The 27,716-nt window shown below is 42.5% G+C and overlaps 1 protein-coding gene across 8 annotated transcripts in view; it reads right to left on the bottom strand.

The window, feature by feature from the left end:
• Positions 1-27,716, bottom strand: part of nrxn2b (neurexin 2b) — a 544,842-nt gene that overhangs the window by 37,658 nt on the left and 479,468 nt on the right. For all 8 annotated transcript variants that reach the window (XM_035149292.2, XM_035149298.2, XM_047338920.1 and 5 more), the window contains one exon: positions 6,411-6,582. In XM_035149292.2, coding sequence (XP_035005183.1) covers positions 6,411-6,582 — 172 coding nt within the window. The remainder of the gene's footprint in view (positions 1-6,410; positions 6,583-27,716) is intronic.

Raw genomic sequence — 27,716 nt, 5'->3', positions numbered from 1 at the left:
CTGAATATTTCTACATCTCTGTATCTCCTCTGTAGTGGAGCAGAAATTAAAAGTAAGTTTGAACACTTGAGTCTTAAATTTGAAATAGCTCTTAAAACAAAACCAGTCAAAGGTGGACTTAATTACTGCACTGCTCCTATGTACTTTCCACTGCTGCAGTATTCATTTAGTTGATGAGTGGGACTTTCATTGTACTGCTGCAACACTGCAAACGGTCAGGACTCTCAGTGCCATAGATTACAGACACATGAGAATAACCTACAGCACATAGGTGTCCCCTCTCAAATGGATGTGATGTAAGGACATGAGGCCACGCTGTGCTGTGTTCATCTTCCAGCTCGCTCCTCTGACTCTCATCTTCTGCTTTGTGGGCATCAAACTCACTGCTTCCATATTTCTTGTGTGGAGGCCTGAGCTAGTGAAGTGAAATCTAGTCCATATGCCTCCAGCTATTTGTCTGACTGTGTTGTCTTGTACAAAGTGCATCCCTCTCCTGTCCTAATCCTGTTGGTCTCCCCTACTTTTAGCATTTTAACTGGCTCAGTTGAGTGCTTTCATATTGTTTTTGCCAAAGGGAAAAGGGAAGCAGATCTTTTGGGCTGCCTCTACAATGTCTCTTTATCTTCCATGCTTATTCACGCTTGGTTTTCTTTCTCTCTGCGTGGGGAGGTGGCCAAGACAATGGACGATGGATATCTAGAAACAATAGGGACATAAAGGTCCAAGGGATGATACGGAAAGAGTGCAGCCAAGAGCTTTGTTGACCCCTTTTCTTAGACCAGTTGAGTAAGAAGATCTTAAGAGCTCCAGCTCTTCTGTCTGAGCTGTTTTCTCCCACACAGAGATCTTCTCTCCTCCTTCGTGAACCCACATTTTTCCCTACTTCCATTTTTCCCTCTCTCTAATGGTCAGCCGCCACGCTGAGTGGATTTCTCTAAACGCCTTACAGAAAGAAAACAGGGAATGACAATAGCCCTCTCTTTATACTTGGTCCATCTTTCCTCTCACGGATTTATGATCGGTAGTAAGCGGTGTGCTAGTCTGTTAAAAATGAGCATTGATTGTCTGGGTGCATTACAAGTACCAAGTAATTTGTGTGTTTGTTATGAAATTAATCCTTGGCTTGTGGACAATGTAACAATATGTGTGCGCACTCTTGCATGTCAGGAGCGTGCATGTGCTGTATTACGCTGTATAGGGCCACTGTTCATGTAATCTTCCCTGCTGTGATGCAATCCAATTTGTGGAACGTGCAAATCCTCATCCATCACGGCAGAGACAGCGGTTAGCTTCCAGCATGCATACTGGATCTCGCCTCTCTTTTATTCCATCCAACACTCTTCTCCTCCCTCAGTCTATCATTTTTCAGAAATGCGTACCCGGCACTTGGTGAAGAGTGCTATTGCTTTTCATCTGCTCGATCTCCGTTGCTTCCACCCCTCACTCACGCAACCCCCACACCACCCCCAGCATCCTCAGGCCCACCGCCACCGACTCCACTTTCTAATTCTAATTTTGCTCAACCGCAGCCTTGTCAGAGACTAAATCAACGTGACAGTTTTATAGGAGATTTACTGTCAGGAAATACTGGCATGTGAGAAAGAAACAGTAAGTGTGGAAGAAAGACGGCACGCTGTGTGCTCTCACTGGTCATAATGACACAGTTATGAGCCAGCAAAATATGTTAATCACAGCCAATATGGTGCGATGGTGACAACATAACTACGGCTGTAAAATGCAAAATGATTATCCAAAGCTCAGGGGGGCACTGCGATGAAGCCCAAATGCCAAGTGTGGTATAAACCCACAGCAAATGGACAGATTTTTCCTGAAGCCCCCTTCTCACTAATTTACTGTGGCGAACTACTACAGCCACAAAAAATGGAAATGTGAGGCGATTTACAAAGAGACAAGGTGATGATTAGAAGCCGAGTCGGCATTCACGCAACAACACCTACATATTGTTCACTGCACACATTCTCTCATACAAATGTAGATGTATATACACCACATGTATATGCACACGGGCAATAAAGGTGAACAAACATATACATTTGTACATACACAGTCACATTAATATAAGATACACACCAAGACCAAGGTATACCATACACAACTCAATCATATAAGCACTCTCAAAACCACACCATTAGGACATTTTCTTCCTTGAAGCTCTTTCTTTCTCCTACTCAAACTTGTTTTAAAGCAGCAGCTGCTGGAAAGGCGGCCTTCTCCTCATAAGAAGGGGATTAATACTGTAGCAGCACCCCACTCACTTCATCTGATCAGTTAGAGAGTTGGGAGAGAACAGCCCATAAAACAATAACATGGAGGCAGATTCCCACTACATCAGTATTCAGTATGTATCCTGTATTCAGGATTTGAATAACACAGGCTTATTAGGATACAAACACTGATCATTTCGAATTGAGGTTGCTGGTTAATTGTTGATGGATACATCAAAAATATCAAATGACTTATTATAGATAGACACAAATTGATCTTGTTAAACATTTAATATTAAAGGTACATTAATCAAATTATTAAGTCAAGATTATATAATATAAAATGAATTAATCTTCCTATTAGTAAATAATAGTTGAATATAGTAGAAATGAAATACAACAATATTCAATTCAATATCGTTAGCGTTATATTAGCGAAACTTAGCCACTATGCTACTAGTCATTTCAGGTCAAGCAAGGCTATGGTTGCAAAACCTATGCATGTTTGCAAATCAGCAAAGGTTCATTTTATTCCTCAGGAATTTTACTTTTCATTTATAGGGGAAGAATGTGTTGTATCTTAACTTAAAAGCTTCATATTTGTGCTTTATTTAGTATAACACAGAAGCTAAAAAAGCCCCAAAGCAAAAGTGAGGATAGTCTTCTACTTTGTTCTGCATTCATTTCAGAGTCTGTATGGGTCAGAGGGGATTATCCCAACCTGGGCTGCGTCCAGTTCTGTCAGAAATACTGTCTTAAAGAATAAACTCTCTTTTGAAGTAATTCTCACTGGAATAAATATTACTTTATTATTTCTAACAAGAGGAACCTGTGGTCTGGTAACACAACAACGAATAAAACCTCAAAGCTTTCAAGCCAAAATCTAGAACACTGATGAGGCCGCTGTGTACTAGTGGTGTGTGCATTTGATAATGATGCCCACCCTTCAGAAAATCGGGACTAAATATTCTTCCTGGCTGTGGTATTAAATTGAAAATAAACCAGCACAGACTAAACAATTAGCAACATGGGGTCTGCTACCTTCGTCACAGCAGATGACCAGTAAATAAAGGGAATTGGGTGTGAAATGGTACAATTATGGTCCGTATGGCACTGCTGCTAACATCTGCCTGTTTGTCTGTGGCCAGGTTGAGGTGCTCAGTGTGACACAGGGCTGTTTTTATTGAGCCAGTCTGCCATTTTGGGAATGTGGAAGGCAGGGTGGGCCAATAACTGTTGCTGGAAGACCCACTGGGGACACCTGACACGCTGGATTAGTTGGTCGGGTGCTCCTCTGACACTTTTTGTCTGCTCTCTGTCCATCAAATGCATACATACACACACACAGACACACACAAACAAAAGCACAACGCGCGCACACACACACATATGCACTGTCGCACATAGAATCCCACACGGACCGAAACAACCACAGACACACACTCCCTAAGGACCACAAACATCACTTCGTGGGACGTCAGGAGACGTGTTGCTTTGCCGATGAATGTGCCTGACCCGTGACGGCCATGTTTGCTGTCAACATCCTGTCTCCCTCAATCATCACCTCGCTGTGGCCTTCTCTTTATAAGCCTGCTGCCGGGGCCTTAACGGAGGCTTTGTGCAGACAGCAATTCAAACTCATCTGAATCTGACACATCTTTCGGACTGTGGCCCTAATTATAGTGTACAAAAATGTCAGAAAAAGATACACATAGATAACCTGTCTCCGTGCTTCTTGTGCGAGATGACAGATTTACATTCTCTACAATTCTCATCCCTCTCCTCTGGGAACGTTTGCATTTCTTAGACCAGGACTACAAAGAGGATAAATCCCACATGTAGCTCTGTGAGCACAAAGCATTAGACAGGGTTCAAAACTGCAACAACCTCCCAACAAGACTGCTTGATTTGGAACACAACAGTCCTTTTGGGGAAGGAGATTTCACAGGAAACTGCACATCCGTGTTTTGTCAGAAGAACCAGACAAATTTGGCACCTGTAACAACTAATAGAGAGCCCTGTTGGAAATATCTTTCGACACAACTTCTTCTTTTTTTATTTTCAATCTGGCTACGTGGACACTGTAAGATGTTTTCAATCGTCCACTGGGACATGGCAATGATACTACATAATATAAGCATCAAGAAAATGAAGTAGGTTCTGAACACGCTCCCAAATAGTGAGCATGGAGTGTTTTGTCTCGTTTAGAGAATCAAAAGATGTCTGAATCTGGGTTAGAGAAACTTGTTTCAACAAGGGAGCTTCCCCATACTTATTTCTCCTTTCTACAAGATATAACGTCACACTGTCTCGTTGCACGGTTCCTGTCTCAGTTAGGAAGTTGCAATCCCCAAATTCCTCGCTCCATCCCTGACTCACTCGCTCTCTCCCCTATGTATTCCTCCGCCCTTTTGTGCCTCAGCCTCATCCGAGGTTTTGCTTTCCTAATGTGTAACATCTCTGTTTCCCCAGGACGCCGCCCCACCAGACGATGACGAGTAGAGCCTTCAAAGCAGGTGCCGAAGCCATCAAAGCACGCACCCAAAAATAGTTTGAAAGGATCTAGTTCACATAAATGAATAAAAGCCATTCTACAAATCAACCAACTACGCACCCCCCCACACACCTCTCCTCTTCATCCATTTCCTTTCTTCATTTCCCGTAACCTCCTAAAACTTCACACGGGTTCCAGCCCCCTGCAGACAAACACGAAACTCCTCAAGTAAACTAACAAACAACAACAAAATAACACTCTTCAAATCTTGATCAGCGGAGGAAAAGGAAAGAAATGTTTGACTAAGACAACAGCAGAAGCCAGAAGGGCGGAAGGTAAGAGGAATAAAAAGAATACATTATGGGCTGTGCATTTGCGTTTCTTGATGCGACAAAACGGATATGGATGATGTCGCTCACTTGCCAATGTTAACACGCTGCTGCGATGTCATCTTCTAAGCGCATAGTGCTACTGTTGAGTGCCACTGTTGTTGAAGGCTCTTCTTTGGCGTGTTTGCTATAGCGGAAAGAGGCTGTATTTCCATCATAATAACAACTGAAAAGAGTGATCTGTCAGGGCTCTTCCTCTTCTGGCTGTGATGCATGCCCCTCAGTTCGGCCTCACTGTGCTGATGGATTAGCAAGAGAATACACTTCTCTCAATGCCAAAACATAGCCTCAAAATATGGGATCACTGCTGTGACAGAGGATGCCACAGTCGCACTGCTCCATGTCAACTAGAGTAAATATCACGGCCACATTAGCAGCCATTTTAAACAATGACAGTACATAGTGCTTTTAGACAACGGAGACGGAACACACTGACTCCAGGGGGGAAGGAAATGTAAAAGTCTGATGTTGAAATATAAGAAAATCTTTGAAAAACTCCAGCAGGTTATTAGTTTTCCACGTGATCATTAATACCTTACACTGGCAGGAAAGACTGGCTTCGCCTGGTATTCACCGGATGCAAATTCATGATGGGAGCACAAAATGTCTTCCTTAAAACAACCATGAACAGAGGGTAAACACAATGGAGAGAGAAATTAAGTGAGTGCTTCTGTACCACCGAAAATAGCCTCATCATTTGGGCCAAAATAGAATTCCATGATTATGGTTAAACAGCAAGCAGGGGAATTAGCACACTCCAAGCAGTGACTCATCGGGTGCTTGCCCTCATTTAAAGTCTGTATGTGTAATGATGTTGCGTCGGTGTTTATCTTGGAGCCAAGGCATGTCTAAACACCTCCACATACTTTCCCAGTGTAAAGTGTGCTCCCTCTGTATCCTATGCTCACCAAACAAACCTGACCGGCATATTCACGTTGTGCTGGCCCTGATTCAGTGCTGGCTTTCACAGTGCCAGGAGCTACAGTGAAAGACTAACTGCAGAGAGGTCGATGCTCTTAGACGGGAGATTGCTTGCCTGAGGAAAACTGTTTTGCTCTTCTTGCTTTTTAGACCAGAACCTGACTTAATCACCTAGAATAATGCAGACACGCTCTAAATATGAATGCCATGATAAATAAACTGGAGCCCTTACAGAGTGTTCTATAAAAATTACTTGAAGAGGCAGGTGGCACACTCAATAACATCCCTCTTTTTCTCTCCATTGTGTTACCAAGTTTATCTGAGAATTCAAACTGTGAAGGCTTTAATCAAACATTGCCCAGATTCGGGACCTGTTCCTACCTGAGGGGAAACGTTCGATGACGGGCTGGCTGTCCACCTGTAGTGTGGCATTGCCACCACTGCGTGTGAAACGCACCACATGGTATTTGCCGTCGCTCACCATCACCGCGCTCTCCTCGATGATTATGTCGTCCGTTCCCACGTTGAAGATCACGCCGATCTTTCCCCGTTCCTACAGGCAGAGGACAAAAGACAAATTTAGCTCAGGGTGTAGCTAAATACAGTACAATCAAGAGTCCTTAACATAAAAAAAATTACACAAAACCAACATTTCAGGGAAAATTGCTTTTTATGGGTGTATAATTTTAAGTAATTTTGAGTCATTATAACATTCTGTGTTCAGCCTATCCCACGAAATCTCTGACTTTCTTGCCTACAGCTTTAACAGCTAACTGGTTAACAAAAAAATGAAGCACATAATCAATCACACCAGGTCATTGGTCTATCATCCTGCTTCAGATGGAACATCAGATCTCTCCCACATCAGCCTCGTAAAGAACAAGTACTCGCTGAGGACTCAGGCACCTTTAGAATTCATCAACCCAGTGACCCCCTCCCCTCTCCCATCTATTAGTGTTGACAGCTGCCCACTGATTCGAGTTTATTACAGTCAACCGCCTACTCTACTCTCATCTCCCGCCATCTTTCTGCTCTCCCTCTGTGGGTCCTGTCCTCAGTCCCAGGAAAGGTCAAAGTCATTTACAGAGTTACAGCGTGCAAGAGAGGCATAGAATGAGGGGTGGGGGAGCGAGAAACAGACAGAGTACATACACCAGACAGCATCATTACAGACAAATTATCTGTCCGACAGTAAATCTTCTGTCGCTGTTTAGTTCTGCACACCCAGAAGACCCTGCTGCCCATCCCTGCCCAACCCGGAACACTTCCTGGTCGTCACAACAGGGTCAAGCTCATTTGCAGACAGGGTCACTTTTACACAGTGCTCATCTTCCCACTGCGGCGGCAACAACTTCATTGATTCCATTATCTCATTAGGTATGTGCATTTATTTTGCCACCTTCCATATGCCAAGATATTCAGAGGTGAACGCGTGGCTTTTGCTCGCGGCGGTTTTCCATTATTCATGGCTGATTAAGTATTTAAAAAACGAAAATAACCCCCCCCCCCAATGTTAACAGAACTTAAAATAGCAAGTTAATTGAGTAAATAAGTGCAGAGGTTGTACAATAAGCTAATGAGCGGTATAATCACAGTCAAATTTATGCACACTCTAACCACTATTCGGTGCTGCATGAAGTGGGTAATATTTAGCTAAGGCCACAGTATGGCCATGCACTGATGACAGCCATGATTAGGCTATTAATTGAGCATGCTCAAATGGCAGTGAAAGAGGCAGTGCTGCTGGCCGTGATTAATGCTATAGAGGGATCAACAGAATATAAGTCACAGATCAAGAGTCAGAATAAACAAGAGGAGTCAGTGTGGAAGCACAACAGGAAACAGATACAGCAAAGAGCTCTCTATGAAGATCAGAACTGAGTTAGACCAAGATGAGTTCCTCAGAGTGGAGCCTGATGGACTGCTCAACAAATGATCTCATCCTGCAAAGAGGCTTGGACGTCTCAAATGTCCAAGTGCTTCTAGCTTCCAAGGCACTTAATCAATTGATTCATGTTATGGACTGACCCATGCAGTCTTGACACTCGCTCTCCCCATGCACGCCAAAATCCAATACTGATTCTCAGACATGAATATGAATACAGTCAGAGAGAGATTAGCAGGGCACATGTTAATAATATTTGAATCAAAGCTTTGACTATTGATACCTTTGAGATACTGCAGCAAGAACAACAACATGGGGATGGTGAGTGAAATGTGGGTAGATCAATTGGAAGAGCCAGGATTGTGTCCATTGCACCCCACCAGGAAGATTAGAAGAATCATAACACCTTTGCCTGGAGAATTAATTCAATTTGCCAGGGCAAAGCATAATGAACCAATGCTATTATGACTGAGAAGCAGAAGGGAGAGTGAATTTGAGTGATATTTACAGAGAGATTAGCATTTGTGTTCCGCAACATTAGGGTTCTTCCTGGTGCTGAGGGAATGTATTGAGCCCATTACAGTGGGAAGCCGATGGGAACCAGTGTTTTTTTCTTAAACGATTTTAATGCAGCGGTAATGGCCATTTCCCTTAAGCGAACATATCTCTGGAAACAGAAGCGGAAAAAAAACTCCTTGAATGACTGGGAGCAGTGAAGCCTGCAACACTGAAACGGAGGGACTGGGAGGTAACTGACAATAAGCCCTGGCTGCTCTTTAAACACTACAGCGTTTAAACTACTGCTTAGCAGCTCTAAATCTGCTGCAGCTGTCAGCCAATGTCAGGAGTGAGAATGTTACGCTTTTTGTCTTTTATCCAATGGTTAGCACATTTTCTTTTTCCATCTGTAGGTCAATCAGTGGTGCAGGTAGGGGGTCCGCTGTAGACTAGAGGGAAAGCTCACTGCTTTATGATAGATTTTCAATCACATCCAATTTTTACCTCAAGTGTCTGAGGAAGGCAGCATCTCTCTGAATTTACGGAGGTTGAGTTAAACAAAGACCTTGAGTGGATATTATTTTTTAGAGTTTTAACGGGAAAGATTTTATCAGATGAGAAAAGTAAGAAAGTTAAGTATAGATTTTCTCTTGGATATTATTTTAATTAATCAAGCATAAATCTAGCCAAATATCTTAGGTCTGAGTACAATGAAAAACATTTTTTTTTAGCAGAGCACAACTTGCTGATGTGCTTTTTACATAACAGATAGTTGACTACAGATTTGAGTGGCCACAAAAAAAAAAGGAAAGAAAAGTTTGCGTAATCCTCAAATTAGAGTTTCTCCTTCCTTTTTTGTCAAAGACAAAGAAAAGTGGCGTTGGAATTCTGTGCAGCAGCCGCAGACAAGAAGGAGCAGTGCTGGAATACGGAGAGCATTTCCATCTGAAATATTTCAACATGACCTTGCAGCGTGCGAGAGTGCATCGAGGTAAACGCTGCAGGCGAGAGCGGAATGAGAATGAGGGTGCATTAGAACGTGGCTGCATTTGGCCTGTGTGTATCAGGGTTATCAGCAGCCTTACGAGAGCCCTGGCTGATCACGCCGGGAAGAAGAGGAAGAGGAGGAGCAAGGTGCAGAGTGTAACACTTCGATAACAACACAGAAGGAACCTTGATGATCCTCACAGGCCTAAAGGTGCTTTGACATCTTCAAAGCCCCTTAAAAATGTCAAGATCTTGTTCTCTCGCTGGTAGTCAATTAAGAAGAGGGAAAAACAGACAAAAGAAGAATGTGAATGCATTTTTTGATGGCTTTTGTTTCTTGGTTTCATTTCTTAATCATGATGCGCTTTTTCCTCGAACACCCCCTACAGCTTCATCTCCGCACACATCTCCCTCTCGATCTATTTGCATTTCCTCAACATCTTCCTGCATTCGCCTCTTAGATCTGATACATGACTTCCAAAAAGGCAAATTAGAGAGAGAAAAACAACAGACAGAGACGCAACTGCCGGATAGATTCAGCAAGACTCTGGCAGATACAGTGGCGGCCGTTTTAAATCCCTCGAGGTGTTTTGCATTTTGCTGTCTCAACGTGCTTCAAGAATCGGTGGGGGAACATGGCTGACCAGCTCAGGAATTTGCTGATTCTGCTGATTTGGTTTGACAGATTTCATATTAATAGTCCGGCGGGTGGTGCAAACGCAAACCATTCATCAGCTTCTCTCTCATTTCCCCAATAATGTATCACAGCCTGTATCTGCTTGAGCCTAACTTGACGAACAAGCACAAGTATGTGGAGCTGCAGTATTTATTAGCTTATGAATCACCCAGTGGAGCAGCGTGGCCAGAGAAAATGATTGATAAATAGATTTTTACTGGATGGCCAGCGAAAAAGCGATCAGTCGTACCCTCTTTAAACCACAAATCTGACACTTCCAGATGGTTTAAGGCAGCTTTCTATTTCAGACTGTTACAGCTTGAGCATTTCAACTTATACCAGCTCTATACACTAATGTTGAATCTTATGTGCTATTTGCAGTTAGGTAGTACATTGATATTAGTGACAGATGCCCCACATGTTTGTGCAACTAAGCCTGATATAGCATCATATGGTATCTCTGCCTCTCCCTTCTGAGGATATAAGGCTAATCAGCTTGTCAACATGTGATGCATAATGTCTGTGAGTGGAAATCGGCTGAGGCATCTGCTACAAGGAGAACAGTATAGTGGGGCTAATCTTCCATTCTGAAACTGCAGCGTTATGTAAGAAGAAATGGGCGGTTGCATAACATTCAGACTCCTCGCTGGCTAAATCAGCCACTGCCCGTTCACTTAATGTGTGCAGAATGTCTGTGACAAAGAGAGGAAAAGACTAAGGGCCAACAGCCATTTTGTAACTGAAATACTCAGATTTCATGTCTTCTCCTCTCATCATTCACCTCAAATGACACAGGGCTCGAACACAGAGAGGCATGCGTGTAATCTCAATTTGGGAGGCAGGGGGACGAGAGGAGGGCAGCATCTACACACTTTGCAGATGGGTTGTGCTTGGTTCCATTTACCACACCTTCTCTCTAATTCTGCTCAGCCAACTCATTTGTATGTGTTTGCAGTGGTCTCCAGCAGTCACCTTGAGAAAGTTGCCCCCCCATCTCCTCATCTTATTAGCACTTTATCTCTGCTCCCCCCGACTCTTTCTTTTGACTTATTTCAGCGTCAGTGGTCACGGCTGTTCATTCTATTCTGCTCTGAAAAGAATGAGCGGCAGCTCTGATGGAGAATCAGATCTGATTGAAAAATCAATGAATTAGACTGATGTGGTGTGGGTGTGTATATACTGCATGAGTGAAAATGTGTGTGTGTGTGTGTATCCGTCTGAATCTGAATCTCCCACCAGAGCTTGACTCACGCTGGGCTTACCCATTTGTCCCGGAGTACACATACGCTGGCAGCGAGCCAAAATGCAGCGGTGGGAAGCAGCATTTATGCTAACAAAGGAGACAGGGAAAAATAAATCAGCCAAAACATCATCCGCCATAATCCTGATTATGTTGTCAGCTAGCACCACAACTCCTGTGTCAGCCACCAATCTCAAGAACCAGAAAAACAACACACGCACACTGACTCGATTCAGGCAAGGTGTGCACCACTGAGACTGTTGATGGATTGTGTCCTTCAGCACAATCACCATCAGACCTGTAGGTGTGAATCCCATCTGACCCACCCGCTCCCACTATAAACACAAACACACATATGCAAACATGAGAACGTCCTTGAGTGAGGTTATGCTGAGTGCCGCCACACACCACGGCCTTGTTTACAGAGCTTCAGAGAGCTGATTGGATACACAAACGTAAACGCACACTCACGTACTCAGGGATTTGTTTATGCCTTTTGCTAGTGGCTGGGATCCAGCTGATTGTACAAAGCATGAGATGGGGCACTGCTTCTTTATATCTGCTGAAATTTTTTAAACGATCTCAATCTTACTTTTGCATTTGTGAGTATAAAGCATCTGTTTTATACTTTATAACGTTATTGTGGCACACTAGAAACTCAGGCTTGCAGAGATCATTGGTCATTAAGTCATGTGACACAATCAAACTAGCACAGTTGCAGCCTGCACCATTAAAACAATAGAGCTGAAGGGATAATGGGTTTGTCACTAATTGGGACATCTTTAACACTGCAAAGATTCAATTAGATCCATTTTTATATAAAAAATATTCAAGTCAGCTTTATTAGATGTTAGTTTGAAAAAGCACTAACCTGAAACCAGACTGAGCAGGGAGCTAATTTGATCTGCTCTGGTGAATGGTTCTGCCCCCCTCCTCATTCAAACAGGTTTGCATCCATCCTGAGACAGGTTGGGCCAATCACAACCAACTATCTAAAATGGGGCGGATTTGATACATTGACTGACAGAGAAGCATCGCTGCAGCATTTTCGTTAATGACCTATGTCTGTCACTGATAACGATATGAATCCGCTATCACAACAGTATTAATGATTGTTTGTAGGTTAATATAATCGTGCTCTGAGGCAATTTTGGTCTGCGACTTTTTGAAATCCAAAATGAAGAGGTTCCAGACCCATTTGAAAATGTGAATTGATCTGCCAATACCAGAAGAAGAATAGAAGACCACGAAGGTAACATGTTCAGCTTCCTCCACAAGGACACTCAGAAGCAGCACAGTTCATTGCCACGTCGACTGTAGGAATCAAACCTATGACCTTGTGTCTACACTCATGCACATCTAACTGCCTCTCCATTAAGTCCACGATCCAGACGTTCTCCACTTCTGTGGAAAGTGACACAATCTTAAAGCATCCATCAAATGTTGCCTGTCTGCCTTTCACCGCCTTATCATCAGAATAGGAATTAAATTTGAGTGGTGATATTAAGGGAGTATGTCACCTTAGTACTAAAATAGAATCATCATTTACATCTCAGACTCTTCGTGCTGCCAAGAAATGTGTTAAGAAAGATTCAATTTATCAGGATGCACAAGTGAAACCTGAACATCTCAAAAAGCACATTGCTTTCATGTCAGTAACCAGAGATTGATGGGGGATGGAGAAGAGCAAGGACAAATACGGAGAATAAACAACGAACAGATATGAGGAATAATGGTGAAGGGCAGGAAGAAGCGGTCATGCAACGATATGATGAAAGAACTAGCAGCAGGAAGGTATACAGAAGAAGTGATAGAGATCCACAACACTGGAGCTGCGGGGGCGTATTCCTTGAGGCCAGAAAAACCAGAAAAGTATCTGTGTTACAGTAGTGTTGGAAATCGATGTCCATCCGCCCACTCGACATCCCTAGTACCAAAAGCCCTGGTAGGCCCAGACACTGGGAGATACTTGCCAGGTTGGGGGACTTAATATGGGACAAAGAGGCTTACAAGACCAATAAAGTTTCCCATCCACATCCTTTTATCCTTTCCGCTTCTTTTTTTCTTCATTCAATTATCCTTTGCCTTTTCCAGCTCCACATAATCCTTCATCAATTCACTAAACACAGATATGGCAATAATCCCTGCATCTGCCACCAGAGCTAATTATACTGAATACCTTTCTGTAGACAAAGTGGAGCAGTGGCAGATGACTCATTTAATCAGTGTCAGAAAACTATTAAAAACTTAAGCAAGTGATCAGGTCTGAGTGTTTCTGAATGCTTTCATTGCGATATGACTTCTCTTTGCTAATGCTCCCAAACCTCTGCCAACATATCCCCTTTCTCAGTGAATTTAAATAGCAGATAACAAAAAGGTCCTTGCTGCCTATTAGAGCAATGAGAACCTCAAAATCAATTTTTGGACTTTGTTTGGAATGGAATGGCTACTGCCTCACCTTCAGATGTCCTCCATTTTCATGTTGCTCACTTTGACTTTTGATTTTCCTCCTTTCTCTCCATTTTCTAATCTGTCTGCCCTCATCAACCACTCTTTCACTCCCAAGAGGCTCATTACTGTGTTGACTGGAGTTGCTAACATGGGTTTGGTAGAATCCAATCGATCCAAACGCTCTTGTGGGTGATCTGATAGAAATAGTGGATACTCGCAGTGTTCTATAGCTGATGGAGAGAAGCGTATCAGCTTTAGACAAAATGAGTTTGTAGATTATTCCTGCCTGGCAGCATAAATCTAGTAAAGACTGTGAAATGAGATAGCTGAGTCCTTGAACATTGTTCTTAAGCTGCCTTTTGTTTCGTAGCTCTAAACAATATTAATCCTTCCTGACATTGTATGGGTTAATTGTGTTGCATGGTGTTAACTTTATGTCTTACTAGATACTGAAACAAAACCAGAATAATAATGAATTTATGAATAAATCAACTTCACTGTGCTATTTATCCCTATTAATATTAACCTTGATATAAAACGGTTCATATTTTGGCGGTACAGATGGAATGACAAAGGAATAATGTCCTAGTTTACTGTTTTTGTGTTCTTAAAGTACCTTTTAAATCTGTAAAGGCTAAAATCCATTTCACTTGAAAATAAGTTTTGCAATATACTGAAGTAAATGGTGGAAACTTGGACCTGTCTCGAAACAGAGACATGAAAAACCAACCTGAAACTCTGCATACATAAAAAAAAAAAAAAGATTTATAATTAGACCTGATTCAAAATATAGCTGAGCCAGACAGAGCAGACAAGTAGATAATCACCAATTCACAGTCAGTTTGAAAAGAAAGAAAGTCATTTAAAAAAGAAAAAACACTCACACCTCATCTGAGCTGATGGTGAGTCCTCTTTGATCCATTTCTATGTTAGACATCCCATAAAGACCAATAAAGCTGGAGCCTACATATAGGTTGAGCCCAGCCGGACTCACAAAGACATCGATCCGCAGTAAATGGAATGGACTGCAATTTCTCTTTTCTAGTCTTCACAATGACTCAAAGTTCACATCACATTCACCCATTCATCCACACATTATTACAGCCCTAACTATACGTCCTTGATCTTTCCTTTTGAAATCTGGGGTTCAGTGTCTAGTCCGAGACCCTTTGACATGTGGACTGGAGAAGCCAAGAATCGAACCAACACAATTCAGATGATGACTTGTTCTACCTCCTGAGCCACAGGTCTACAACTGCTCAGTAATTCCATGTGATCAACGATCTTCCCAACCCATTGTTTCCTATAACTTCAACATCTTTGTCATCGTATAACAAACACGCCTCAAGTTGCAGTTATAGGCGAACACTGGCACCCGGCGCTGTGCTTGTTCATGTATTGTGGCCAAACAATGGAGGACAAGGTTTTGTAACTATGTAAACTCTGTAAAGAGTGAACACGAGATGAGTTGAGCAAGTAAGTCTGGAGATTGTGTGAGAGGACAGAACTGTGCCAACGCCGTCTCTTTTCATCTTCAGTTTGCTCATGCAATTTGCCATGCTGGGGTATATACACTGCAAGAAGAAACTGAAACGGGAGATTACCTCTTTTGTCTATCTCTATTTGATGATTTTACACTTTGTGTGACTGTGTGTAGCTACGGGTGGGGCATATGTGTGAATGTCTGTTTTGGTTTGTGTGAGTGTGTGTTTGTTTTGAAGCAGCCGGTTCCTCTGTGCTGAGGGGAAGCGAGTTAGCCAGCTGGCCGAAATAGAAGGGAATGACTGTGACCTTCGGACAAATTCGAGAGCAAAGTCTTTTTTCTGTGCATTGTTTTCTCCACCCTTCTCCACTTTCTGTCCTCGCAGCATCATTTTGCCTCTTCTACTTTATCTCTTTTCCTCTGCACTGCAGAACAGAGCCGCAAAGAAAAACACAAGAGCATGATTGTGTGAGGCTTTTACTTCTTGCTCTCTCTTTCCTCCGCTGCGGTTGCAAACCTCCTTCGATTGAAAACAGCAATGGTACATATTGTACAGTCTGTGGTCTGGACAGATTTAAATAGTGAACCTTTCCTGGCACAATGAAAGAGAAAGTCTGAAAGTGAGAGCCCTGCTGTGAAGCTGGAGAAGACCTATACCATAAAATGCAGGCAGGATGACAAGCTGCACGCAAGTCATCATTACAAGCCCTATACTGAACTCGGAGCTCTGCTCCAACAGTAAAAATAGTGTCTCTTTTGAACTGGACCACATACTGCCCTCTTTCTAACTCTGACTTTCTCTTACTCTCTGTATTCTCTGCCATGGTTCGGTCTCTGTTCTCTGCCTTTTGCCACTCTCCATCTGTTACCTTGATAACTCTGCTTCTCTCCCATTCATCCTCTCCCTTCCCCTTGCTTCCTGCTCTCTTTTTTGCCTTTTAGTCTCTGCGGGCAGGGCGTAAGGTTGAAGCCCAGTAGAGAAGAACGGCTGCCGAGCACACGGGCTAATATTTGCCCTGCGCTAAACTGAGCAAACAGGGATAAAGCGGACACAATCTCTTTCTGTGTCTCTGTCCCTGTGTCCCTGGCTGCCTGCCTTGTTTCCCTTTCATTGCCTTCCTGTGTCTGTGCTGCTGCTGTGGAGCTGACTGCTGGTAAACCAACGCACACACTGTACACATGTCGTTTCCAAGCAAATCACTGGGTGTGGGATAAATCTGATACCATAATCCTTTCTGCTGTGTGTCTTTCTACATCAGTGTGCGCAGCTTATTAGGTACACCTGTTCAATCCAATTCCCTGGAATAAACTCTTTTGAAGCTTATAAAGGTTCACTTCTTGGTGACAAATGGTAAGCTTCCAGCATCGCAGCAGAGAAGGAATTACATAGAGGAGGCAACTCATAATTTGTATCCAATAGCAACAATCATTGCCAGTGCAGAAAGAAGAGTAATGTGCCTTGGTGTACTGTATGCAGCAAGATAGAAAGTAAGGATATGGAGGTCTGAGTGGTGGATGGGTGTGTAGCATCTGACCTAAGCTCCTCCACTAACATCCGGCTTTTGTCTGCAATGGGAATGGATACAATTGGCATTCAATCTCGTGAGACATTGGTTTCCAATGTTCATATTTTTGCACATTTTAAGTCTTGTCACACTTTCTGGAATATATTCACATAAAGGTAACTGATGCACTGATTCACATTTGAAATTTGATTGAAGCCTTTAAGCAAATTTAATCTAGGCTTGTAAAGGAAATAAAACTTCACATTATTTTTACGTTTCACGTTAATCATTTTTGTGGCTGTAGTTATTGGCATGAGTCATTATCTAAAACTCATAACATGTTCATTCATAACACATTCACGCGGCCCAGGCCACCTTCACCCCTGAGCACTTCTATTTGAGGCAGAACCGTTGCCTCGAGTCGTCGACCTCACATCTGTCAAGTGCTGCTGAAGAGCTTGTTCTCTTCATGGCTGCTCAGTGACAGCACCGGCCTAGTGGAGCCCTGCAGGCCCCAAACTAATCTGTCCACTCCTACCTGTGTCTGTTCGGTTAGAAGAGCCTGAATGAGTGTCGGTGACTTTGTGTTACCAATAGGTTGGGACCAATTTGATGAGAAGTCCAGACAAGACAGATTGTTTGGGTGTTCATATATACTGTGCATATCAGATGGAAATAAAATGAAGGAATCCACATGTGCTTCAAACATCAATGTTCCTCCTCAGTTGAAGTGAGCTCAAAGTAATGCTTTCAGTAAAAAAAAACGAACAATGTGATATTTTCTCCCCTGTGGCAATCACTGTTCAACACTGAAAAGTCACCTTCTTTCACCTCTGATTAGCTGAATGTCTGCCAATCACACATCTTAGGCGACATCGAGGTGAGAGCAATGTTCTACATCGGAGCTAATTAACTTTAAAACCCTGCCTCTGAAGCAGGGAAATAAAAGATTTTTTGTTTTTGTGAAGTGCTTAAAAAAAACAACAGAATTTCTTCACTTCACTTAACTGCCTCTTCAAAGACAAACAACTCACTGCAAACACAAATAATCTTTTTAAGATCAACAATTAATACAAGGTTCCTTAAGATTAGTGAATTGAATTATAAAGACTGCGTCATGCTTTTTTGTGTTTCAGTGTTTATAAACCAAATCAATAAACACAACAGTAACGGTAAATGTAGCAGAAAGAATAGATACTGTTCTTAACAAAAGCATAAACACCCTGTAATACTAACTGTCACATTAGGACTGCAGACATGGATATGAATAACACAGTGTATTCATGGGAGCACAAATGTAAGTTTGAAATGCTTAAGAAATTAAATTACTCTGATTTCTCAAAATGTTGCTCAAAGGTAATTTGACAGTGACATTAATGAGACACTGTTGTACCAAATGTTATTTTATGCAAACTCTACTGCTGAAAATTAATTATTGCAGCAGATGATTATGACACTTTTTAAATTCCGGCTCCTACATCAAAATAAATTGCTTGTTAAAAGCGACAAAGGCAGAAGAAAAATTCAGTGAGCTCAATACGGAGTTGGTGTGCTACAGTCCATTATCTACCTGAGTGACAAGAAAACAGCGAACAAAACAGTTCAAGCTGATGACACCGATTCTTCTATTCAAGCTCTGGCATCATTTCCTTATATAATAAAACAAAATAAATTAAGCATGCTAACTTTACATTAACTCTCTATAAACGTTGCAGCCACGTTTCACAGATTGCTGGGAAGAAAAACACCGGGGCATTGTCTATTAAATAGCAGCTAATGAGCTCATATAGTGCACACTTTAAAAATTAAACAAGTGGTAAATTATCGTGCAGCAAATTGGAACAGAAGATGAATAATTAAATGTATAAATTACATTCTTCTAACCTTTCGCCTGTGTCTCGATGGGGTGACTGCTTTTACAGTCAAACACGATGCGGATGAAACATTTACACTGCATTGTTGCAATCACTCGGAGCAGAGGCACATACATTAATATTGTAACCTACACAGCTCTCGACATTTCCCATTAAAATAATTAGTGCAGGGATATAGACTATTGTGATAGATGCCAAATTATAAAGGCGTGCCTGCTTTTTAAAAGGCAGCAGTGAACACAGAAGCACAAAGCGAATGTCGTTTGTTGCTGATGTTTGTTAATGTTGTTTGTGACTGTGCTTATAAAGAGCAGAGTGTTTCGTTTCAAGTGACAGTTACAAAGTTGCTCATAATGCATCGACGCTGTCTGCGGCAGTGACAGCTCTGTTCGATTTTTGTTTACAAGGCGGCATCACAGTCTTCAAAGACCTCAGTTTGAACTAAGTGAAACAAAAATAAAAATAAAATAAGGTTTTCCCTCCATCTCTCCCTCAGACGTACATCGAGGCATGTCAGGCTGCACGCCCCCCCCCCACTACCTGAGACTACAGGGCGAGACCGAACACACGTATACCCACACTGACAACATGCTCACACCTTCCATCTCATTAGTTATTCTTGTATTAGCCGCTGCAGTCCAAGATCTCTGATTAAGGTTTTGAGTTACAGGATAAAGCTGCCCCCAGCAGGTGATAAACGCCACTGTCTCACCGGCTGCAGGTGCTCTCGCTGTGTCACCGCAGCAACCCTGCCGTGCCAGTTCAGAGTGCCACCGGCAACGGTTGTCCGTCGTGATGAATCATGCGCCGGGAAAATTAACATTCATGGCCTGGCATTCAGTGTGTCTCCCCTCCTTTTGTTAAAAAATGTTTTTCACCTGCCCACTACATACACACACACACAAAAACCTGAATTCACACTCCAGCTATACAACTAAATATTGTCTGTAGAAGAATAGATGGTTTACAATAAAAATGGAGAGCAGGCACTGTGAACATCATTGTGATTGTGCTGTCAACTAGCAGCAACAATTTCCCCCAAAGTGTCAGTCTGTGGCCCGTGCACACAAACACACAAGCAAGCTCCTCTCTCCTCTGACATCTGCAGTCACAGTCTTTTCAAACCAGCATATTTTCTACTGCAAAGGCCAGAATTAATCAAGTGTGTTCAATAAGTATATATTTTATAGAATATAATCAATAAGTTAGACCAGTTATTGATCCATTTCAGCATCAAATCATCTGCACTAATTAAATATTCTTCTTCAGGGTTCTCCAATGAGTTAAGTCATTAAATGAAAACCAATGTCCCAATGTTTACTCCTTACAACTGACATCTGCTTGCACTTCTTTTACACAATACATTCATTAACAGTTCAAATGTTAGCAGTCGCAATGCTAACTATCAGGTGCATCTAAAAACTCTGCTGCGTGGTGAGCTGTAGGTGTTTCTTGGCTGTGTTCGCCCAAACACAGGATCCTCTGCAGAGAACTTGAGCAATTTTCTACACATGAAACACTCCTCCTAGGAAATATCCTGTGTCAGCAGGCTGCTGTATTATACATCTGTGCGCCCTGCTTGTGGCCGGTCTATGATTTCCTTGCCAGTGGGCAAGTCCACCTGTATCAGGTCACTGGGAGGGATGCCAGCATTAACTGTGTGCACATATGCCTGTCTGACCCACGCCGGCATGGAGCAGTCTGGATGAACGATAGAGGGGATGGAGGCAAAGGCATAAAGGACAAACAGAGGTCATATCCCACTGGTCGCTGGGACCTCTGGCTCGCATACATGCTCCTGCAGTGCACACACACATTAACGCACACACAGAGGGATGAACTCATCTAGAAATGTGCACAAACATAATGCCAAGTGACCTGCATTGGGTCAGAACAGGCGTACAAACCCACCTGTCCTTCTGGACTCATGGGTTGTGTTTGTCTATGCGCCAGACCCCCCCCAACACACACACACACACACAGGATTTATGAGGCTGTGTTGTTGGTTATTTACAGGTATTGCTCTGCTCTATTTACTGTCCATAACTGAGACTGTTGGCCTTGTTTAGCTCTACTGGGGCAGAACCACTTACTGTACTGTCAGAGTGTGTGTGCCTGTGTAAATGTGTGTGTACATGTGTGCGTGGCAACCACTATAGCTCCAAACGCCAACTCCTATAAATCCACCATGATTTAATGTGAGCTCTTATTTACTCTGACTTCTCGCGTGTGTCTCCTGCTTCAACACACACGTCTGAGGCAGAAAATATAAACACCACGCCACTGTGCAACCTCAAAGGCTGAAAAAAAAAAAATACCTGGATGATAAAAGAAATCACACATCAAATATCAATCACAGGGCACCTCAATCGCTTCAAAGAGCGTGTGAACGCGTACGAGAGCCCCCTCACTCGATACTCCGACAGTACCCGCTCTCACCTGCTCTCCGCCCGTCCCCTCCAAACGCTAACCACACAACGTATCAGCCAATCAAGCAGAGAAACCTCAGACTACGCACCTCATCACTCCCTCCAAATAAATGTCTTCAGCGGTGGCATTGGGATGATGGAGAGGGGAGACGTGAAGGGGAGAGAGGATGAATGGCAGGAGGGTGAAATGAGCAATTCATTCAGTCCACTTAAGAGAAGAAAGTCCACAAATACCTGCCATTTAAACTGTGAAATCAACATTCGCCTCCAAACCTCTTCTAGTCTATGAGTCCTACTACGTTTAATGAAGAGGAAGGGCATTTCAAAGTGAAGGAGCACACATGCACACTGATGTTCCACTATTGTTGGAATTTGATAATGGTCATGTAAACAGCATATTCAGAATTGGGAATTTTCTGATGAAGACGTGTGATATATGCTGATATTATTTGGGTTGTGGGAGCGTTGTTTGCTGCAATTTCAGAATGAGCTTATGAATTGAGATTTGATGGTGATTTCATTTTCACTTCAGTGTTTTTTAGAAATACATGCAGTATACAATTGCACAACAATTACCCAGTGCAATGAATCATAGGATATTCAGCTGGTGTTGGTTGGGACACATGCTCAGCTCTGTTAGGGCTTTGTTTTTATGGTTATGACAAATAACTAACTACGGTAAGGAAACTACTACTACACTTGGTGAATGATAAGTGCATTTGTTGCAGTCTGGAAGATATACACTAGGATTACATTCAAGTTTTACTTCTTCTTGCACTGACTGATGAAATTGTACAAGAACAATGAGGAGTGTTACTGTCCAATAGGAACCTAAATTTCGAGGTACACTACATTAGTTCAAATATCAATGTGCCAAATACTGCATCAAAATCACATGTTGAATACATATGGCAGTTATGTTTAATAATAGGTCTATATGTTGGGTTATAACTTAATATTCAACATTTCTAAGAGTGCTGTCATTAAAAACTAATCACATCTTAGGAAACCGTTGTTTTCTTCAAATCAGGATTACTGTCAGTACAGTTTAATGTAAATGTTCTCAGTTCTACTGTAACCTGCATGTCAGACTCAGGAAATCCCTGTGACTGATTTTCCTGGATACATGTGAGGACTCTGTGCAACAAAGACAAACAGAAAAACCTTTGGTCGGGGCTTACGCTCAGCGCTTGCTGTTCTTCCCGTCACTGACTGCATTTCGACAGAAATCATGTAATATATATCACCATGCATGCGGAAAATGTTACAAGAGATTTGTATGGGGAGCTCATCTCCATGCTGTCACACACACAAACACAGAACACTCGTATGTTGACAGACCGTAGCCGAGTGTATACCAGTGGCAGCACCGGGCAGTGCACCAAACATGCAAACATCACGACTGTGTGCCACATTCAGCCTCTGGACACAGGCATTGTACATGTTCTCTACTGACATCCAAGTGAATAAATAAGAGCCCCATGAATACCAAGAAACATCAGCGCCAAAGTACATCTGTGATATACACCAGAGAGCCATGGTTGGGCGATAATGTGGTGCCCGCTGAGTACAGTACATTACGTGTGGTATAAAGTAGATGTAGGTTGGAGAAGAAACGACAGAAACAGATAAGATCATTGTCGGTTATTATCCATCACACTACAATACACTGTTGAGTCTATGAAAAGTGACCAAGCTTAAGAAGATGTGTGATTGGTTTTAAAATAATGCCAAAAAGAATAATAGACAATATATAACTGTTAACAGCAGAATTTACTTGGAAGCAAAGGAAAGGTACAGACTGAGGTAATATTAGATCAAGTAACAGTCTTCAAGGTTTTCAAGTAAAAAAAAATGCAACTATGCTACAATCTAAAAACTTTGCTTTTATTTAGCCACTCTGTGACCACTGGAGTTTGGATCTTCATCTCAGACAAACATATCATCCTGGACAGCTGGCTATCTACACTATATGCATGAATGTGTGTATTTGAGTGTGTGCTTCAGAGATAGACTAAAAAAACATGGGGATGGACTTGAGCCGACAACTCTGCCAACACGCATCATTGCCTATCTTACACACAGGCCGCACAACACCTAAACCTCCGCCTCAGCCTCACACACCTGACACCTGCCCGCCCCCCCCCATGCACCAGCCACCCCTGACACACACCACCTGCTGTCTGCTTGTATACACACACACACTGATAGGTTTAGACAGGAACACACACGTATGCATGCCAGCCGTCTACTGGTACATGTGAGGACCTTCAAATGATTGTTTTTATTTTTAAAGAGCATGTTCAGTAACATTTGTTTACCCTGAAGCTCAAGTCCTAATCCTAAACCACACATTTAGGCATGTTTAGACAACTCAAATACATTCAGCTGCTGGTTTATTATGTTCACCTAGCTAAGGGTGATGCAGTTTAATACAAAATTCTCCCTTCATGAAGGATATAATGGTCTGTTTTATTGTACCTGTTTTAGAAATGCTTTGATTCACCTGTGCAGCTGATGTAGCCTGAGCTTCTGTTGCACAGCATTGATTTATACTGTGATAATGTCTATAATTTTGTCCATTTACGTCAAATGAGGGTTTGCCGAGCAGAAACATCTCTCAGTCTTTTTTTATTGACCTAATTGTTTTCAATTATTTATATTTCTCCGATTTAAACTGTCAAGTAAGTGTCAGTTACAGGTTTGACAGTGACTAATGCTTGTAAATATCAAGGTTAACATTAGGAGGATCTAAAAAGTGAGAAGTTTAAAGAGCAGAGACACGTGTTACTAAAATATAATCAAATAAACCAAAACAGTAACAATTTGGAAAAAAAGGACCGTCTGCAGTGAAAAGCTCTCAATTCAGGAGTTGCATCCTTCAGAGGCTGCATTTGAAGGCCGATTGCGTCACAGCAGCGTGACTAGGCTGTCCCATTTTCAAAGGCTCCTCCAAATGCAGCCTAAAAATACATTCTTTCATCTTCAGGAAACGAAAGCTCCAATGGGTGGATCCTTTTTAGCCCAACCTATCCCATGATTCATTGCGCTTCAGTGACTAACTGTTTTTCCAAGATGTAATGGTCCTACCATGAAGTGACGTTTCAATTCGACCAAACAGCTAACCGGACATGTTTAAAAAACAATGAGAATCAAAACTTTCTCATCATGTCCAACTGCAGCTCTGTTGCTCGGCGACAACAGTATGGGTGGGACAAGCTGGTGACGCTGATCACATCCTCTTCCTCTGTAGACCAGACCATCTCATTTAGGTTTGGCCTGTGCGGTCTGTACCGTGTCCTCTGAAGGAAGAGGCCCCTGAATTGAGATACAGCTTAAGTCAAGGTCAACTACAGATCTGTTTGTTACTGAGAGAATCAAAGACCACACCTCATTTCCAATGTCTATCTTTCCCTGTAAAGAATCAGGACCTTGACTAACACACTCCTACAAGCACACACTTGCACATGCACTACTTGCCCCACTTGCGAGTAGCCTATTATTCAGGAGAAGGTGAAGGCTAATGGGAAAGCTTCCAAAAGAGTGGAACGGGGATATTTTCAGAGCTGGGGCGATAAACAGAGCCAAAAGCACAAAAAAAGGGGAACGGAGAAGGATGCAAAGAGACAGGAAGTCAATGAGTGGAACGTCATGACCGCTCTCTGCTCTCGCTCGCGCAGCCACGGAACAACAAACTTTCCTCAGCTCGTTAATTGCGGTGGCATTGGCAGACGCTTGTGTCTCTTTCTCATTAATCCACTTCTTAATTACAAAGCAGAAGGAAAATGCAGAACTGCTCCTGCCCGAATTTCTCCTAATGAGCCTTCTCCCTTTTTTCTTTCCCTAGCTTCCCATCTTCTCGCTTCTCTCACTGTCTGCCTTCGTCTCTGTTCCTCACTTCACCTGTGTCTGTCTCGCTGGTGTTTCATGAAAGAGCCCACCAAAGTCTTGGGAAACTATAGAAACCCAGCAAGACTGAATAATTAGTTTTTTTTTAACAGTTGGGTTGATATAAATAAACACATGTATTTAGTAGAAAGGAGATCTTTAGCCTTTGCTCATATTCTGTTTTGCCAAGTCCATAATGGTCATTTAACCAATGTATGAAAATGTGAAATGTTTTTTGACTCTGTTGTACATTTATCTTTTGTACACACAAATGTTAATGTACAATTTTAAACAACAATAACAAATGCCTATCTTTTTCTGTCATAAATATCTATTTTGGTTAAACGTGCAATTGTTTTATTTTGTGTTATTGAAGCCATTTATTTTACGTTTTCTGTTTCTATTCTCCTTATTCATTTTCATAATTGCTGAATATAAATTTGCATAAATGCTGCCCAGCTGGTCGTCTCCCCCTGCTTCTCTTTGTACTCGTTATTGTTTGCTTCTCTCTTGAACTCTGCCACCTTCTATTTATCTCTCTGTCTGGGTCGCTCCCGGCACTGCAAACATTAAATAATAACTCATACCCTGCTTGCTTGGGGCGTAAAAATTGCATTCTTGCACAGCTAATAGCACCTTGTATAAAAGACCATGTATATTTAACTGAACCTCATGCAGTTATGTCTGATTTTCAGAGTTTCAGGTGCATGTGTGTGGATTGTATTTGGCCTCTATTTTTGTGATTATGGATCTGCAGCGTCAACGTGCATCATACAATTCATTTGAGCTGATAAACACAGATCTCAATTGATGATGATGAGTGTGTGTATGCCTGCGCACTTCTTGATCACGGAGATAATACATAATGGAGATTGATTACTGCGACACTGATCAAGGCAGCTGATCTGATAGGTTAGAGTGTGTCTGTCAGGGCGCAGCTGGAGATGCTTCATTGAGAGTTGTTTACATGTCAGAGGCTCGCGGCTCGGAGCTCAGTGTACATGTTTAATAGTTGGCTGTTCTGCTCTGCTTGGTAAGGCATTGACTTTCAGTGAGGTGTCAGGCAGAGACACAGAAGAAGCTGGGAAACACTGATTGCTGCCTCTGCCTTGAATCTCTCTGAATAGGAAATGAAGCGAACCGCGCAAGGAAATAGAACACACACACACACACACACACACACACACACACACACACAAGATGTTGAGCTCATGATAGCGACAGAGGGAGTAATGACACTTGGGGCCACCACTGGTGAAAGTCAGTACCCGCCCACCCACAGTTTTGTGAGGTGATGATTTGCATCAGATAAAAGTCCTATTTCCAGATAACCCAGATGCCTCACATCTGGCACCATACTCTAAGTGTTTTGACAGTGTCTGTTTGAGTGTTTCTGTTTGTGTGTGTGTGTGTGTGTGTGCGCGCAACTTTGGATTCTTTGTTCGTGTGCCAGAGATAACATCAAATACAGAGACAGCACGATATCAGAGGCAAAGGTGTATGCAAATGCATCGGTGTGGTGTTCAAGCCCTTCAGTCTGAGTGCTCGTGCACTGCACGTTCTGTGACGGCTGTATACGCATCTGTGTGTCACATTAAAGGCCTTATCTTTCCATGAGGATTAGAGTGCGTAAACTAAGCCCGGGGTCTCTGCTTCCCCGTATCAAACACTATCGACACTGGACGCCACCACGGCGCTCTCTATTAAAGACCCCCTCACATCCAAGGTAATGGGCCGTAGATAGCTCGCTGATTTTACACAGCTGAAATGGGATTATTCAGCCCCATTGTGATCGTTAAGGACAAGGTGAAATAAATAGCCCTCATTTGTAGCTCATGATGAGTTGTTGGTCGGCAGCATGAATCCACTGTGCATTACCATGTATACACACAAGGCATTTTGGGTGGCGACAAAATTTAACTACCCTCTCAGTGCTGCAGACAGATCTAAATCACTTACTAAACGTGCCCCCATCGCATCTATGACCACAGTCATCAGGTATACGAACACACAGCGTCAAACAGTCTCTGGCGTGTGTGGTGATGCAAGCAAAAACTACCAGCTAATGCAAGTTGCTCTTCAAATGTAGTGATTGAAAAGAGCAGTCAGATATTCAAGCAGGTGGTAAACAAGCACACATTTATTCCACTAAACATATTCAGTAGAGAGAACTAAATCTTTACCAAGTTCATCGCTGCTATAAGCTGCTTCCAGACATGAACTCCGCTTTATGGGGTCGAGACCTTCTCAGACATTTGCCTTTCACACATGGAGAACCCAGCAAGACATTCTACGGTCACATGCATTCACAACAACACATATCTCCAGAGCGTTCAGGCGAGGGGTGGCACAGTATGCAGAGGCAGGACTTCATGTATAAATTCTGCGGCAGGGACCAGTGACAATGTACAAAACAGCACATTGTCACTGGTGTCGGCCCGAATCACCAAAAGCTCTCGAAATTCAATGTCTTTCCAAGTTGACATCTTTGTCTGCGTGTCTATGTGTGTATGGCATCTCTTTTTCATCATGTGACATTTGTATTCTTTTTGTTCTTTTCAGGTTTCAAAGCAATCACAATCAATCAGACATTATCTGGAGGGCTGGCAGGAGAGACTACAGAGAATGTCCGCAGCAACTGACTCAGACATTTGCTTTTTCACATACAGCCCCTCCGGTTCATTTCAGGGGATTATCCAGAGTTCGGTGAATGTCTGAAAGCAGTTTAAGACTTGGCTTGAGCTGGACACACATTACATCAGTGTAAATAC

Source organism: Hippoglossus stenolepis, chromosome 23, assembly GCF_022539355.2.
Source record: "Hippoglossus stenolepis isolate QCI-W04-F060 chromosome 23, HSTE1.2, whole genome shotgun sequence".
Taxonomy (NCBI): Eukaryota; Metazoa; Chordata; class Actinopteri; order Pleuronectiformes; family Pleuronectidae; genus Hippoglossus; species Hippoglossus stenolepis.
Note: the sequence above shows the minus strand (reverse complement) of the source record. Positions and strands in the feature narration are given on the sequence as shown.